The sequence below is a fragment of the Somniosus microcephalus genome, chromosome 5 (genome assembly GCF_052327205.1).
Source record: "Somniosus microcephalus isolate GS21.2 chromosome 5, FLI_Smic_1.0, whole genome shotgun sequence".
Classification (NCBI taxonomy): Eukaryota; Metazoa; Chordata; class Chondrichthyes; order Squaliformes; family Somniosidae; genus Somniosus; species Somniosus microcephalus.
The window spans coordinates 75,389,607-75,407,495 of record NC_140991.1 but is presented as its reverse complement, the minus strand read 5'-3'; the positions used below and the strand labels follow the sequence as shown (position 1 = coordinate 75,407,495).

The 17,889-nt window shown below is 47.6% G+C and overlaps 1 protein-coding gene across 1 annotated transcript in view; it reads left to right on the top strand.

Moving 5' to 3' along the window:
- Positions 1–17,889, top strand: part of malrd1 (MAM and LDL receptor class A domain containing 1) — a 408,505-nt gene that overhangs the window by 227,994 nt on the left and 162,622 nt on the right. Inside the window, exon 12 of the mRNA XM_085987833.1 lies at positions 1,780–1,960. Coding sequence (XP_085843959.1) covers positions 1,780–1,960 — 181 coding nt within the window. The remainder of the gene's footprint in view (positions 1–1,779; positions 1,961–17,889) is intronic.

The following is a 17,889-nucleotide window of genomic DNA, read 5'->3' as shown; positions in this document are numbered from 1 at the left end:
TTATCTGGGTTATGGTGAGGGGAAGGGGGTGAGAAGCCAGAAATGCACGCATACAGCATGAGTAGCTTGAAAGTGAGAAAAGGTTGTGGGCTGAGGGGCAAGTGGGATGTGAGAAGAAGGATTAGGAATGATCACACTGTTGTTCTCCCCAAGGGAGTCAACATCGCCGGTGGCCACGGTGCCGACAACCTGGCACCCAATGATCTCCAGCACTCGACTCTCCAGCTGGCTCAGCTCTTCAGTGTTGGCCTGGCCCTTGCCTCTCCGCTCCTGCTCCCGGCTATTGTGAGCGGCCTTAGCCTGCAAGGGAAGTGTGTCAGTGAGTGTGGTGCAATGTGTTTGGGTGATGTGCCTGCCATCGTTGAGTAGCTGTCATTGTGTGCAAGGTGTGAGATGTGGGTGTGAGCGTTGATAGGTTGAGATTGTTGGTGGGTACGTGCTGGGGTTGTGGTGCATTGAGCAGTGTGTGAAGCTTGTGGTACAGATGGTGGTATGTAACATTTGCTGAAGCCTTCGCTCATCCTGACCACCCGTGTGAGGTCGTGTAACTTCTTCCTGCACAGTGCCCCATGACGTGGTCCGCAACCTCCCTCCACATAGTGCGGCAGACTTGTGGCGAGGGCCTCCTGCCAGTTGGTGGGTACAGGACCACCCGCCTTCTCTCCACTGCGAAAACCAATGCCTGAAGAGCTCCATCGGAGTCCCTACGGGATCTTTTCCTCCATCTCTGGCCTGCCATGGTTCCTACGGATGTCTTCTGACTAGTGTTTGTTTTGCCATTGGGGCAGCTGCACACCCAATAATCCTGACAATGAGGTGTTGCAGCTTCAATGAACCTGTACTTTAAGTAGTGGAAAAAGCCTGTTGCAATTAGACTGCCCCCGATATTGGTCCAACTTTTCAGCCAATGAGCTTGAGTTTTTAGACCACAATCATGACTACAGTCATTTTAATAAGGAGTTAGCACGAATTTGGCGTGAATCCTAGACGATTTTCAGGTGGCGCAGCTTAACCTTTTTTAGTCTAAACGCTGCCCATTTGTTGGCTATAACAAATTTTCAAACCAATGAATAGGCTAATTTTAAATAAACACAATTATTACAATTCACTACTAGGAAATAGGATAATTAGTGTCTGTCATTTCGTCTAATCATCCCTCCATCCAACAAATCATCAACCTGCCTACCTACCTAGTCTATTATCCCGCTACCACCCTGTTTTTAAGCTCAAACTGAGTGGTAGGGACACAAACATCATCCTTATATTTTGTATCATTCATGTATTTTATGTAAAATAAGCACGTTTTCAAGCTTACAATTGTGTCTTGTCTCATTGGAGTGCTTTCCAATCTGTCTTCTGTAAAGAAAGGAGAATGCACATGGTGGCATGTGCACGATTTACAGTAACTAGTGCACACAACAGTTCTATATTATGATCCCTGGGTTTAAACTATTGTTTAACTAAATATTGAGCAGTAAATGTTCAGTATGGATTGTGGGTTAAAATATCCCAGGCCTCCTTTCAGGAGCATCGAGTGTGTTTCTAACTCACACCTGCAGCTCACCCGCCGAAAACTGGCCCGGAATTATAATTGGGGCCCTAGTGTTTATTACAAGGAGCTTTTCAACAAAATAAAGTGAGGGTGACCACTCCTTTTCATATTGTAACTTTATGCCGAGTTAAATTGGATGGATATCAGTGTGCTGCAGTGTAGCACGTTGCTTTTGAAATTGTTTATTGCACTATTAATTTGATGCTTTTTAATTACTTTTTTTGCAGACAGATAAAGATCTGACTGAAGTATGGAATAAAACTGAGAACCAGGCTGGTAGGTGGAACAAGGCAGTGGTACATTTGAGAAAGATGCGTAACTTTAAAATTATATTTGAAGGAATCCGGACCAAGAATTTTGGAGGTGGAGCAGCTATTGATGACCTTCAGTTCAAAAACTGCGCCCCAGGTCTGTAACAGAACTCTCTATAAACTCTAAAGTTTTAGTCCCAATTAGAAGTTAAAGATAAGATTATGAGCCTGTTCATCGAGCAGGATCTAAACAGTTCATGTTGTATCCCACTGAAAAATGTTGCTTTAGACAGAAAACCCTGCAATCTTTCAAATAGTACTTTACTATTTCAGATGGTCTTCAGGGCTTCCATGTGAGCGTGATATTCAACCTTTATAGAGCAGCAGCCCAGAGATCTGAGTCCGCAGGCTCAGGGGCCAGAAGCTGACTTCAATACAGCGTCCACCCCCCACTGTCACATCCCACATTCACCTTTGACTCCTCTGGCTCTGTGAAGGTATTGAATGATGGAGTTCCACACATATACAGAGACTACAAGTAAGGGCCAGGGGGAGCATGGAGCTTACCTTGGCTGCTCGGATGAGGTTGATAAACTTCTTCCTGCATTGCAAAAGAGTTCTAGAGTTAAGGAGCTGACACTCACTGCCACAGCCACCTCTCTCTTCAAAATGCGCACCACATTCTTGGTGGGTTTCTAGCCCCACCCAACCCCAAACCTCCCTCCTGCTCCATACCGTCATTAGGAGGACATGCAGGTCTTGAAGTTGTCCACTTATTTCTTCGAGTTGGCTGCCATCCTTGTCTTCCTCCAGTTCTGTCATTGCCCATTGAAGTAGCAGCAGGTTTTGTAGCCTAGTGTTGCACCGGAACTCTGCCTGTCCTTTAGGTATTTATACAGCCTACGTGCCTCTGGCTATCTAAATTGCCTGACTCTGCAACTTACAGTGGGATCAGTGCCACAACCTCAAGGCCGTGGAAGTTCCGCACTGCCTCAGCAATGAGGCCTTCAGAATTTCAGCACAACAACTTGTTTTTATGTAATGTTGTTACTATTAAAAAAAAAAGTCCCAAAGTGCTTCACAGGGACATAATCAGAAAACAAATGGACACTAAAACAAAAAGGGAGATACCTGTATTAGGAGGGATGAACAAAAGCTTGATCAAAGAGGTGGGTTTTAAAGGAGGGTCTTAAAATAGGAGAAGGAGGTGGAAAGATGACGGGGTTTGGGGAGAGAATTCCAGAGTGTGGGGCCAAGGTGGTTGAAGGCACCGCCACCAATGGTGTGGCGAAGGGAGGGGAAATACACAAGGAGCCAGTTAATCCTGTGTCTGTCAATTTTATATTCAAGCCTTTAGTTATGCACTTATAGTTTGTGTTAAATAATGGGGTAGATTTTTGTCTACACCGCCACAACAGTAATCTGGCAGAGCTGATTGCTCGTCCTTTATGAAATTGACCTGATTTTCATGCCATTATACACAACAGGAGGCTTGTACACTGACATTTATTTATTAAAGAAATTACTTTAAATGGACGGAAGATCAGGTAAGGTTGGTTATGCACATGCTATTCTCCCTGCCCCATTATCCTTTATGCCCACACAATCCTTTACACACACGTGCATTAAGAGGAATATCTGTCCTGTTGTGTGAGAGAACTGTTGAGATACCAGGACATATTTTCCTCATTTGCAGAGGAAGGAAGAAAACCCTATTTTTTTTATAGATTTAAATAATTGCCTATTAAAATGGCTTTTGAGTGCGATCTTCCTGCAGGCAATGTTGTGAAATACCAATTCATTATTATGAATAACAGAAAAATAGCCAATCAGCTGTAATGGTCCACAAAAATATTCCTTTCAAAATTCTGAAACCGCTAAATTGCAAACAGCTAAACAAAATTTCTGTACTCCAGCTTCGCAGCACTCAATACTTTAGCATAATGGCTCACAAAATGGAGAAAATCACAATTTACCCATAACATCCAATATTCAGTGATGCAACCACTAACAATCATGTTCAGGACACCGAGTGCACTTGTGAGGACAGGGCATTAGGACAAAGATGGCTTATGAACTCCCCAACAGCTTCACCATTCTATTGCACCATGGGTTAATATTTTAGTATAATAATCTACTTACTGATGACAAACTGCGTTAATGAACTCCAATGCACAGCACACTGGTTTATTTCAATCTCTGAATTTGTTTATTGGTGAGGGGGCGGGAGGAAGTTAAGGGTGGGGTAATTAACAGCAGAGTAGGGACAATACAGAGATTGAGTGGATAGTTAAAGAGAAGAGGTAAGAGTAGTAATGGGAGTGCGGAGGTGATAGGAAAGAGAATGGGAAGGTGGAAGGGTACACCACTAGAGGAGCATCTAGGATTGCTGCCACACTGAAGGGGTAATTACAAGTCCTAGCCCTTTTGGGCTACCCCAGATCAGGCGTATTCCCCAGACGTTCACCCTCAACTTAAGTTAGAGATAGCTGAATTCCATAAGACGCTTAAATGGGTCTAAAGGTTCAGGCTATCTCTCCCGAAAGAAAAGGAACAACTGAAGATGTTACCATCCTCCAGATAGTACTTTTAATAAGTTGAACTAGATTGTAACCTTCCGGATATTATGAGGGTTCAGAATACTCCCCCAGAATTCTGCAACTTCTTACAAAAGAGTGTACAGAATTTGGGTTCGCGAGTTTATACCGAATTACTCTTTGAGACATTTCTAAAAATATGGGCCTAGAAATTCGGTTGGTAGCGCCAGCTATTAGCGCCTAAAGAGCCCGAGAATTGGGGCATTACCCAATTGGCGGGCGCAGTGAATATAGCGCCACCTCCCATATTGAGTATCCTTTTAGCGCCGGCGCTAACTCTTATCGCTCGCCCGCGGGCGCAGGCAGATCATGACGTCATTTCAGTGTGCAACGCCTTTTTGGCGCCCCGGACCGGATATTCGGTGGCGCCCGCAACATTTTCGCCTGGCGCTATTAGTGACAGTTGGATGGAGCGTTCCCAGGCCCTTCTCGGACTCAGGGGGCGCTATTTAAAGGGGACAGCACTAGTATAAAAGCTGCAGCCATTTGGCCTGGCCATTCTGATCGTTGCTGGAGAGAGTTGCTGACCTTCTGTTGGACAGTAATTTTCTCATTGAGCCTTCGGAGGCACTGGCAGCTTGAGGGCCCGGCTCCCGAGCTGGTGATGCAGCATCTGAAAGCAGGGAGGCGGAAGAGTGGCTTTAGCAAAAGGACAGCTTGGCAGCAAGGGATGCCAGATTGCGGCAAGGCTATGACATGGGTCCACAGTGAGAAAGCATGCTGGCGGGGGGAACAAGTGGAAGGAGACAGTTGTAATAGGTGAGAACCATACCATCACTGTTGACAATGGGGTCGGCAGCTGCAGTGGTCACAGGACCACTCAGACGTCCTCCAAGAATCTGGTGGACTCTCTCCTCGAGATCCGTGAGAGTGACCACTTGTGGAGGTCCTCCACCAGTGCGAAGCTGGTCTTTGCCAATCCTCGCCAGCTTGGACTGCAGGGGAATGGAGGGGAAGTTATGTTACATGATGCCCTGAGTGATCACCTCATGTCCCCCATGGTGCAAGAGCCCTTACATGACGCCTTGAGTCAAATGTGCATGTGTGCCCAGAAAGGGCCATGGGTACTTGCTGGCAGATGGCCAATGGGGCACAGCCCACCCTGTAGCCATAAAGTCAGGTGCAAATGAAGGGATGCAGAAGTTTGCAGAAACAACACTCACCCTCACGACCCGAGTGAGGTCGTTGGATTTCTTTCTGCATTGGACAGTGCTCCTGGTCACCATGCTGCTGGAGTTGACCCTCTGGCATACATCCCTCCAAGCTCGTCGGTAGTCCTTATGATTCGGCCTCGTGCCATTGTCTGGGTAGAGAACATCTCGCCGGCGCTCCACTGCGGCCACCAATTGCTCCAGAGCCTCATTGGTGAAGCACTCTGCTCTCTGTCTCACCTTCTCCATCTGGCCCAAGTTTTTAGCACCAGAGAAGGGCCTGCGCCGATTCTGAGGCCTGCAAGGTGAAGAGTGTGCATGCTGAAGCTGACTGACCCACCCCTTTAAGAGCTGGCCGGCGCCTGGAAGCCTCGTGGTCATCAGTAATAGAGCACCTGCGCTGCGCCCGTCCGCTCCGATATTGGGTTGCACCGGAAGATTAGCACCTTAGGAGTCCCGTGTAATGCCTGAATTTGCGCCTCAATCCCCTTTAGGGGCGATGCAACCCAATATCGCGCCAGGCGGCGATAAGTTTCATCTGGCTATAAACTTTGCGCAGCGCCAGTTCTAACGCCTCAAGCGGGGCTATACCCAATTTCTAGGCCATATAGTTTTATTTAAGAGCTGACATTCAGTTAACAGTTGTTGAATCAGTCGCAACATTAACAATTCAAAATACAGATAGCTTACATTCCTTATTTCTCAGAGATCCTTATTTTCAAATATTTACTTTGTTACATTTTTACATTTCTTACTTATTTCTAAATCTAGACTATCCACCAAAATCAATTACTTTGACTTCCCGAGACTCATAGTTAAAGACTTACAGAGATGCCTCTGAAGAGTTGAGAAACGCTTTGCCTGTTCAGCGAGTTCTGCCTTTCTGTTGAAAAGGTCTATGTTTTATACACTTTTGGCAGTGGTTTCTTCTTTGAAGTTCTCTGCTGATGTCAGCTAATTGTCTTTATTGAGACCTCTTTTGAATGCTTTCTATTCTTGCTGTCAATTCAACTATTGCATGCATAATTATGTCTCTACCTTTAGGTGTTCCAAAAACCATCATAAAAACAATGACAGCTATGGTTTCTGTTTGATGCCATTCTTACAAAATGCTTTCATTCAATTCTTAATATTGGCTTAATTGGGTTTTAGCAGACACCGAGTCTCCTTACTGCTCCAAGTTCAATACAAACACAATGCAATTGCTTGGTGTCTCTATTGAAGCCATATCTTCAAAGTGTTTTTGTTGGTATATTTAAATCAAAACCACTTTAACTGTGTGTTTACTTGTTTTCTAGCTATCTCAATTGGTTATATATCTTATGGTTCCTGTCTCCCAAGTTTAACATAAAAATTATTTGACCAGCAGGTGTTTCTTTTACTTGATGTGGCCTTTTCAAAGGCACATGGTTCTTTTAATGTTTGTGTTTCTGTTTTATGTGTTAGTTCTTAACACTTTAAACTGGGCATTCTCATTGTGTTCGTTGCAAACTGTAGACCTTTCAGAAGCACCAATGGTTTGCTTCAGTCTTTCATTGTTTTAGTATTTTTAACTAATTCCCATTTCAAAGCTTGTTTACAACTTTGTTATCAACTGATCTTTATCTCATAAGCCTGTTCTCTGTTTACAGCCTGTGTCTCCAAGGCTTTAGATTTTTAAACCCAGTATATCATTTAATAATATCAGGATTCTGTTCATATTATGGTGTATCTGTCTGAAATATGGCGTATTCCCTCACAACACAGGGTAGGCCAGAAAGTCCACTGGAAGTGCCCAGGTGGCGGGGTTGTTGGGGTCCTGCTGGAAACAAGGTATAGCTGTCCCTGTGGCCCCTTTGTAGGAGTGTTGCTTTAAAAATAAAATTTAAACTGTTCCCAAATATTCGGGGTCCAGGACAAAATCCAAATCTGAAACACGATCCCTTGTAGTTAGAGAGTGATATCTGGACTGACCATGTGCACTCTGCCCACTATTGCCAGGTACTAGTGAAGGCCCAGGGCAAAGGAACTCCCAACATAGGGAGAGCCCAACCCCCTCTACGATGGTGGCCATATTTGGGGTAACAGAAGTTATGCATCCAACAAGCTTTCAAGGATACTTCCACGCAAAGCCAGGACCTGGCATATCTAGGTCGTGGCCTTGTTGCTGGCCATTCTAGCAGGCGTATGCCTGAATGGATGTAAATTAATAGTTAAAAGGTAGTGCTGATTAGAGATGAAAAAGGATCCTCCACTCATGCAGGATGAAAGAATGATGAATATTCTAAATGAGTACCTGCCTTTGTTTTAACAAAAGAATGCGATAGTGGGAAAGAAAAGATGTTAAGAGGAGGAGATGGAGCAATTAGACAGAATAGCAATAGATAAAGAAATAGTACTGAAAAAGTTGGTGTAACTCAAAGTAGAAAAAACACTGATCTCTAACGACATGCATAGAATCATAGAATTGTAGAATAGTACAGCACAGAAGGAGGCCATTGGCCCATCGATTCTGTGCCGGCACTTTTGAAGAGCGATCCAGTTAGTCCCACTCCCCCGTTCTTTCCCTGTATTCCTGCAATTTATTTTCCTTCAAGTATTTATCCAATTCCCTTTTGAAAGCTACTATTGAATCTGTTTCCACAACCCTATCAGGCAGTGCATTCCGAATCCTAAACAAAAAAAGATTTTCCTCGTGTCGCCTCTGGTTCTTTTGCCAATCACCTTAAATCTGTGCCTTCTGCTTATCGACCCTTCAGCCATTGAAAACAGTTTTTCTTTATTTACTCTATCCAAATCCTTCAATGATTTTAAACACCTCTATCAGATCTTCTCTTTAGCCTTCTTTGCTCTAAGGAGAACAACCACAGCTTCTCCTGTCTATCCACATAACTGTAATACCCCATCCCTGGAACCATTCTAGTACCGTCTCCAAAGTCTACACGTCCTTCCTAAAGTGTGGTGTGCAGAATTGGACACAATTGGACGCAGTTCTGATGAAAGGTCATCAAACTGAGACGTTAACTGTTTCTCTCACCACCGATGCTGACTGACCTGCTGAGTATTTCCAGCATTTTCTGTTGTAATTTCAGATTTCCAGCATCCTGCAGTATTTTGCTTTTGTATTGGACACAATGCTCCAGCTAGGGCAGAACTAGTGTTTTATATAGGTTTAGCAGAACCACCTGGCTTTCGTACTCTATGGGCTGAATTTTAACAGCCAAAACATGAGTGGGTTGGGGTCAGGACAGATGTTAACATTTTTAAAATCTGAAACCCAACCCCAACCAGTCTCCAACCCGCCCATTTCCGGGTTTAATGGAGGCGGGACAAGGAGTGGGCAGCCTACCCACTCCCAGGAGGCGGGTTGGCAATTTAAGTATGTTAATGAGGCTGGCAGTCTCTGATTTAACAGTGGGCGGCCAGGTTTCCCAGGCCTCGGGAAACCCGGCAGCTGAAGGGAGGCAAGGAGAAGGTAAGTGCCTTTACAGCACTGCTTGTTGGCCAGGACGGCAAGAGTGCTTACCCCCGCCCCCCAAGATCCTCCCCCCCCTGCCCCATCAGGCTCAAATCCCCCATACAAAGACCCTCATGATCAGACCCCACCACCCCCCCCCCCCGCCCTGGGCTTGTGGATCGGACCTAGCTGCTCCTGCGGCCTGCTCCGGAGTCCTTCCCGCCTGACAGGAAACAAAGCCTGTCAATAAGGCTGACTTCCAGGCGGGGAACCTGTCAATGACAAAAGACACATGCTGGGACTTCTGGGCTTCCTGTCTGAAACTCCGCACCCCTGCCTACATAACCTGCCCCGTTAATATCCAGGCCTATGTCTCTATTTATAAAGCCCAGGATCCCATGGGCTAAAAATTGAGAATTGGGGCGCTAACTTCGCTGGGGCACTAAAAGTAGCGCCCCGGAAAAATTAGTGTCCCCACGCCGGAAATTGAGTGGTTGCATCCCAAGATGGAAGCAGGGTGCTACTGGAAGCGCCCCGCATCCCTCTTGGGGCGCTGTGAGTCAATATTGTGGCGTTATGTGCCGCAGTGCCATACGCTGTGGCACATTGCGCTGCGGTATTGCAGGCCTTCCTCCCCTTCTTAAAGGGGAGGGGTCTTGTGCAGCGTGACCTGGGACCTAGCTGGGCCCCCGGGGATCGGAAGTGCAGGCAAAAGAGCCTGGCACTCAAGAGAAGTGCCAGGCTCTTGGAGTGCAGCCAGCACTCCGCGGGGGGGGGGGCGTTTCAGGAGGTCTGGGGCGGGAGCGCAGGCAGGTGCTGGCAGGCGGCCAGCAACAAAAATAGCCGCCCCGCACCTTGCCTTTAAATTGTGCCTCCCCAGCCACAGGTACGCCCCCCTGACCCCGTCGGACATAGCGTCCGGCGGTAAGTCAGGGGGCGCTCCTGAAGATCGTGGCCGGGGCGTGAGCCGAGTGCTGCGCACACCAATGACGTCATCGCCAGTGGCGCAGCGCCACAGGGCGCTACTGGTTAGCGCCACCACTAACCTCCCGCTGAATTTTGCGGGAGGTGTGGGCAGTACCGCGCCCGGGCACTAGTTGCATTGCGTCCCATTAGCGCCCTCTTAAGGCGCTAAGGGGAGGCGCAACCAACTGAATTTTCCCCCCCATATGTTTTATCAACAGCGTTGTTGATCTGTCCTGCCACCTTCAAACATCTCCATATCTCTTTGTTCTTGCACCCACTTTAAAACTGTACCATTTATTATGTATGGACTCTCCTCATTCTTCCTACTAAAGTGTATCACCTCACACTGTTCTGTATTGAATTTCTTCTGCCATGTGTCCACCCATTCAACCAGCCTCTTGAAATATATTACTATCTTTCTCACTGTTTGCCACACTTCCAAATGTCGGGTCATCTGTAGATTTCGAAATTGTGCCCTGCACCCCCAATTCCAAGGGGAAAATTGGGTATCACCCATTTTGGAGCGCTAATATCGTCCGGGCGCAAAGTTTAGCACCCGGCGCTAATTATTGCCTGCGACTGCAAAATTCGCCTCTGATTTGAGCTACACACCTCTATTAAGGCACTAACGTTGGGGAGCGATGCACTACCTCAGAACGCTGCCGAAGCTCAGGTGATGTCAGTTACCATGGAAGTCTGACAGACTGGCGCTGTCCAGTTTTAAAGGGGAGCGGCCATCTTGCTGGCCAGCCACTCCCTGCTCATTGCAGCCTTGAATCTCGGCCTGGAGAGATCTCAAAATCAATTGTGTTGGAAGCACTAATGGATAGGCCCAGGGAAAGAGCTCGGTGCTTAGGAACCTCAAAAGTGGTGCTGAGGGCCAATACTCCTTAGGATAGCGTTAAATCTCTCCAGACGTCTCTCTCCCTCTCAACCTGCCTGTACCAAAACTTTTGCCGACAAGAAAAGGCAGGAAGCACCCACCTTTAAATAGCACTCCCCCAGCCCCTTCCCGATTTGAAAACGTTCCCCTTTACCTGTCTTTCCTAGCGGCAGGCGCTAAGGCAGGGGGCGCGACTCAATATCCGGTCCACGCCGTTGTACGCTCGACTGACATCACGATCTGCAGGCGCAGGAGATCATGGCGGTAGTGTTTAGTGCCACCGCAAAACGACTGGTCAATTTTGTGAGCAGCACTAAAATCGCTGCGCTCGGGCGCTAAATTCCTAGCACCACGTTAGCACCCCCGGAGGCGCTAACGGGAGGTGCTAACCAACCAAAATTTCCCCCCCAAGTCATTAATGGATATCAAAAACAGCAGTGGTCCTAGTACTGAACCCTGGGGAACACCACCACCTCCAGTCCGAAAACTAGCCATTCACCACAACTCTCTGTTTTCTATCACTTAGCTAATTTTGTATCCATGCTGCTACTGCCCCTTATGGGCATGGACTGCTTCATTATCTGAGGTGTTGCGAATGGCACTGAACACTGTGCCAAGGAAGATGGTTGTGGTGATTGAAGGTCAATCATCACAGCCCCAGGACATCGCGACAGGAGTTCCTCAGGGCAGTGTCCTAGGCCCAACCATCTTCAGCTGCTTCATCAATAACTGTCCCTCCAACGTAAGGTCAGAAATGGGGATGTTCGCTGATGACTGCACAGTGTTCAGTGCCATTCACAACTCCTCAGATAATGAAGCAGTCCATGCCCGCATGCAACAAGACCTGGACGACGTTCTGGCTTGGGCTGATAACTGGCAGGTAACATTCATGCCACAGAAGTGCCAGATAATGACTATCTCCAACAAGTGAGAGTCTAACCACCATTCCCCTCCAAGTCACACACCATCCTGACTTAGAAGTATATCGCCGATCCTTCATCTTCGCTGGGTCAAAATCCTGGAACTCCCTACCCAACAGCACTGTGGGAGTACCTTCACTACACGGACTGCAACGGTTCAAGAAGGAGGCTCACCGCCACCCTCTCAAGGACAATTAGGGATGGGCAATAAATGCTGGCCTTGCCAGCGATGCCCACATCCCATAAAAACAAATTTAAAAAGAAGTCATCAGTGAACATCCCCATTTCTGACCTTATGATGGAGGGAAAGTCGTTGATGAAGCAGCTGAAGATGATTGGGCCTAGGACACTGCCCTGAGCGATGTCCTGGGGCTATGATTGACCTCCAACCACCACAACTATCTTCCTTTGTGCTAGATATGACTTCAGCCAGTGGAGAGTTTTACCCCTGATTCCCATTGACTTCAGTTTTACTAGGGCTCCTTGATACCACTGTCGGTCAAATGCTGCCTTGATGTCAAGGGCAGTCACTCACACCTCACCTCTGGAATTCAGCTCTTTTGCCCATGTTTTGACCAAGGCTGTAATGAGGTCGGGTGCCAAGTGGTCCTGGCAGAACCCAAACTGTGCATCAACGAGCAGGATATTGGTGAGTAAGTGCCGCCTGATAACACTGTCGACAACACCTTCCATCACTTTGCTGATGATTGAAAGTAGACTGATGGGGCGGTAATTAGCTGGATTGGATTTGGCCTGCTTTTTATGGACAGGATATACCTGAGCAGTTTTCCACATTGTCGGATAGATGCGAGTGTTGTAGCTGTACTGGAACAGCTTGGCTAGAGGCATGGCTAGTTCTGGAGCACAAGCCTTCAGCACGACAGCCGGGATGTTGTTGGGTCCCATAGCTTTTGCTGTATCCAGTGCACTCAGCCATTTCTTCATATCACATGGAGTGAATCACATTGGATGAAGACTGGCCTCTGTGATGGTGGGGACCTCCTATGTTCAACATAGGAGAAAGAGTTAACTTGGTTAACTATAAACCAGTGAGTCTAACATCAGTATGGTTAAACTTCTAGTGACCATAATACAGGATAAACTTAATGCAGAATTAGAAAGACACAGGTTAATTAAGAACAGCCTATACAGATTTACAAATACCCAGTTAAATCTTAGACAAAGCTGCTTTGTTTTGTCACAGATGAATCCTATTATATTCAATAGGTATAAGCACAGCATTGTGTAATAAAGCACCATTGTTTGCTCCTTGGGGTTTTTTGTGATTTCAGCTCCTGCAGCAGCCTGTTTTAAGAAAAAAAAGAAAGAACTTGTATTTATATTGCACCTTTCATGTCTTCAGTATGTCCCAAAATGCTTGAAATCATTTAAAAGTGCAGTCACTGTTATTGTGTAGGGAAACACAACGGCAAGGTCCTACAAAGAACAACAAGATAAATGATCTGTTAATTTATTTCAGGGATATTGGTTGAGGAGTAAACATTGGCTAGAATACTGAGAGAACTCCTCTTCCCTTCTTCAAATCATGCCATGGAATCTGTAATGTTTACTTAAGTTGAAAGGGTCTTGATTTAAGGTCCCATCCCAAAGACAGCACCACCAACAGGACAGCATTGAAGTGTCATCCTCGATTATGTACTTGAGTCACTGGAAAGGAGCTTGAAGCATTGATTCAGAGAAAAGAGTGCTACCACTGAGCCAAGGCTGACACTTTACTGTCACCCTCTACATATTAGCAAGGCAGTAGACATTAAAGAATAAACTCATTGGGCAGGATTTTCATTGGGCCGTGGAGGCGGGATTGGAGGCATGTGGGGGGTTAAAATTGCAAAAACTGGCAGGCGGGCCCAACCCTGCCTCCATCCCGCCTCCAAGCAATTTTCATTCATTCGTGTCTAATGGTCATGTCTCCATCCCGCCTCCAAGAGGCGGGATAGGCCGTTAAGGCCCTTAACAAGCACTAAATTGCCTCTATAATGCCATTTTGAAAGGCCTTTGCGATTTTAACCCTTTCCCACATGAAACACGCCTGTTCTGAAACACGACGGTGAAAACTGGTGGGAGCACAATTGGATTGCTGAATATTAGCTGCAGCTCCACCATTAAATAGGATATTTGATCAGCCATCATTCACAGGTGGCAGGACTTTGTAGTCTCAGCTCTGGGGGAACTTTTAGAAGGCATAACCACAGCTATGGAAGTTTGGAGCCTGACATCCATCTCCAGTGTGACCTCCTGGGAAACCCCTCTCGCCACCTTCACTGAGCGCTTCCTCAACTGAGCCATATACCAGAAGCATGGGAGCCATTTATTTCCTTCCTTTCTGGACATTAGATGAGGACGAAGACCAGCCGTGGCACCAGCAGAACCAAGAACAACAGCAACACCAACAGCAGCAGCACCAACAGCAGCAGCAACAACAGGAGCGCCAAGCTGCTGCTCACCCACCAGAAGCTGCACAGGCCAGAAGGGGCCAGCGCTTGGAAGCCCGTCGGCACAGGAGATAACCCCCAAATAAGGTCTACAGACACAGGGTCAGCTACCTCAACATGTCTGAGCAGCAGTGCCAAAGGCAGCTCCGACTTTCGCGAGAGGTAGTGGGTGACATCTGCGCAATGCTGCAACAAGACCTGCAGGCCAGAGGACCAGGTGGACAACCCTTACCAGTGGCCATCAAAGTTATCACCGCACTCAAATATTTTGCCTCAGGCTCATTCCAGGGATCAGCAGCAGACGTCAGTGGCATCTTCCAGGCGGCCGCACACACTTGCATCACGCAGGTAACTGATGCCCTCTTTGCCATCGCACACAATCACATCCATTTCACCAAGGATCAAGCAAGTGTCACGGCGCGTGCGGTTGGATTAGCTAATCTGGGAGACTTTCCAAGGGTGCAGGGCATTGTTGACTGCACACATGTGGCCCTTGAGGCACCCCATCGCAATCCAGGTATTTTTGTCAACCGCAAGAGCTTCTACTCCCTTAATGTTCAGCTGGTGTGTGACCACAAGAAGGAAATTTTGCATGTTTGTGCCAAGTACCCTGGCAGCTGCCATGACTCCTTCATACTGCGCCAGTCTAGTGTGCCTCCGCTATTCAGTCTGCCAGACCAACTTAACGGATGGCTACTTGGAGACAAGGGCTATGCCCTAAAGACGTGGCTAATGACGCCGTTGAGGAGCCCAACCAACGAAGCTGAGGAGAGCTACAACTCCAGCCACATGTCCACCAGAGCCATAATCGAGCAAACCATCGGTTTGCTGAAGATGCGCTTCAGATGCCTGGATAGATCAGGTGGAGCCCTGCAGTACTCAGCAGCCAGGGTCTCCAGAATCGTCATGGTTTGCTGTGCACTTCACAACATGACACAGAGTCGTGGCTTGCAAATTCCTGAGGACCAAGTGGCTTGTCACATATCCTCCTCACATGAGGAAGAGGAGGAGAGTGAAAATGAACATCTTGCAGAGGCCCATCAACCAGCGGCAGCAATACACGAGAACATTGCTGCCCGGGGTGCAAGGAACGCACTCATCTTGGCCAGATTTGCTTAGCCTAGCCAATCAAGCACTTTTGCCTCACAGCTTCTTACCTGAGCATCGACAATGGCAAAGGACCAGCGGATTCCTAGCAATTTGACCACCATACTGACAATTGCAAGTAATCCTAAGCCCTCAATGTGAAAGTCCCATTCACGAAATGACACACGCCACAACTACAGCAGTAGCCATCAGATTTTTTATTTACATTATTCATCTGATGGCTTTTTCACAGAAAACATCAAATTTCACCCAAGTGACTTAACCTTGTGACTATTTGTGCAGTATCTTTCTCTTATGTGTGCTCCTACGTGGTGCTTCCCCTGTGGATTCAGCAGATGTGGAGGCCCCTTGCTCACTTTCCTGCTGCTCCTGTCTCGACATCTTTGGCAGGCGTCCTCTGGGGTTGCAAACCTGTGAGGGCTTGGCAACAGTCTGCTGCTCCTGCGGCTGTGCAGGGGTTGAGACGCCAATCTCAGATGGGTGTGGACTCTAGTGCGGCTCTGACCGAGGGCTCTGCAGTGGCATGGAAGTGTGAGCACTTGGAGAGGAGCCCCCACATCTTGATGTCTGCCACCAACTTCCCTCTCATGGGTCAGGTCCCCCTCAGCACTTGCAAGTGACTAGAGAGCACCTTGCTGCACATCAGGGGGGCCATGGGGACCCATATCTGCACTGGCAGTCCTACTCAGAAGGACTTCCATGAAGGTCTGGTTTCTCTGTTCAATAGATGACCATCGCTCCTCCAGAGATGTCATTCTGTTCTGAACAATCACCATGTCTTCTGCACTCTGGCGACTTATCACCTCCATGGAGTGGAGATGCCAGTGTTGGACTGGGGTGGACAAATGTAAGCAGTCACACAACACCAGGTTATAGTCCAACAGTTTTATTTGACATCACAAGCTTTCGGAGCGCTGCTCCTTCGTCGGGTGAAGTGGAGAGCTGCCTATAGACACAGATTATATAGTCAGAGAATAATGCCAGATGATTACAGGTAATCTTTCTAACTGCCATTTATCACACCTCGGCAGAGAGATAATCACAGCAATCAAAGGTGTGAATGGTATCCAAACAGGTCAGTCAGGATAACATTACATCAAAGAACAGTGAGGTGGGGTCACAAGGGGTAAAATGTTGCAGATGCTGGAGTCTGTATGAAAAACAAAAAACAGACAAAAAACATTTTCTTTGCAGGTCCGGCCGCATCTGTGTAGAGAGAACAAGCCAACAACAACTCGAGTCTGGATGACCCTACATCAGGTGGGGTTACATGTAGCGTGACATGAACCCAAGATCCCGGTTGAGGCCGTCCTCATGAGTGCGGAACTTGGCAATCAGTTTCTGCTCTACGATTTTGCGTTGTGTGTCTCGAAGGCCGTCTTGGAGAATGCTTACCCGAAGATCGGAGGCTGAATGTCCTTGACTGCTGAAGTGTTCCCCGACTGGGAGGGAACAGTCCTGCCTGGCGATTGTTGCGCGGTGTGCGTTCATCCGTTGTCGCAGTGTCTGCATGGTCTCGCTCTGGGGCATCCTTTCCTGCAACGTTTGAGGTAGACAACGTTGGCCGAGTCACATGAGTATGTACCATGTACCTGGTGGGTGGTGTCCTCACATGGTGATGATGGTATCTGTGTTGATGATCTGGCCTGTCTTGCAGAGGTTGCCGTGGCAGGGTTGTGTGGTGTCGTGGTTGCTGTTCCCCTGAAAGCTGGGTAATTTGCTGCGAACGATGGTCTGTTTGAGGTTAGGTGGCTGTTTGAAGGCGAGTAGTGGAGGCGTGGGGATGGCCTTAGCGAGGTGTTCGTCGTCATCGATGACATGTTGAAGGCTGCGAAGAACATGGTGTAGTTTCTCCGCTCCGGGGAAGTACTGGACGACGAAGGGTACTCTGTTGGTTGTGTCCCGTGTTTGTCTTCTGAGGAGGTCTATGCAATTTTTTGCTGTGGCCCGTCGGAACTGTCGATTGACGAGTCGAGTGTCATATCCCGTTCTTACGAGGGCATCTTTCAGCATCTGTAGGTGTCCATCGCATTCCTCCTTGTCTGAGCAGATCCTGTGTATTCGCAGGGCTTGTCCATAGGGGATGGCTTTTTTAACGTGGTTAGGGTGGAAGCTGGAGAAGTGGAGCATCCTGAGGTTGTCCGTGGGCTTGCGATAGAGTGAAGTGCTGAGGTGTCCGTCTTTGATGGAGATTCGTGTATCCAAGAATGAAACCGATTCTGAGGAGTAGTCCATGGTGTGTTTGATGGTGGGATGGAACTTGTTGATGTTATCGTGTAGTCTTTTCAGTGATTCTTCGCCGTGGGTCCATAGGAAGAAAATGTCGTTGATGTATCTGGTGTATAGTGTTGGTTGGGGGTCCTGTGCAGCGAAGAAGTCTTGCTCGAACTTGTGCATGAAGATGTTGGCGTACTGGGGTGCGAATTTGGTCCCCATGGCTGTTCCGTGTGTTTGGGTAAAGAACTGGTTGTCGAAGGTGAAGACATTGTGGTCAAGGATGAAGCGGATGAGTCGTAGGATGGCATCTGGAGATTGGCTGTTGTTGGTGTTGAGTTTTTGTTTTTCATACAGAC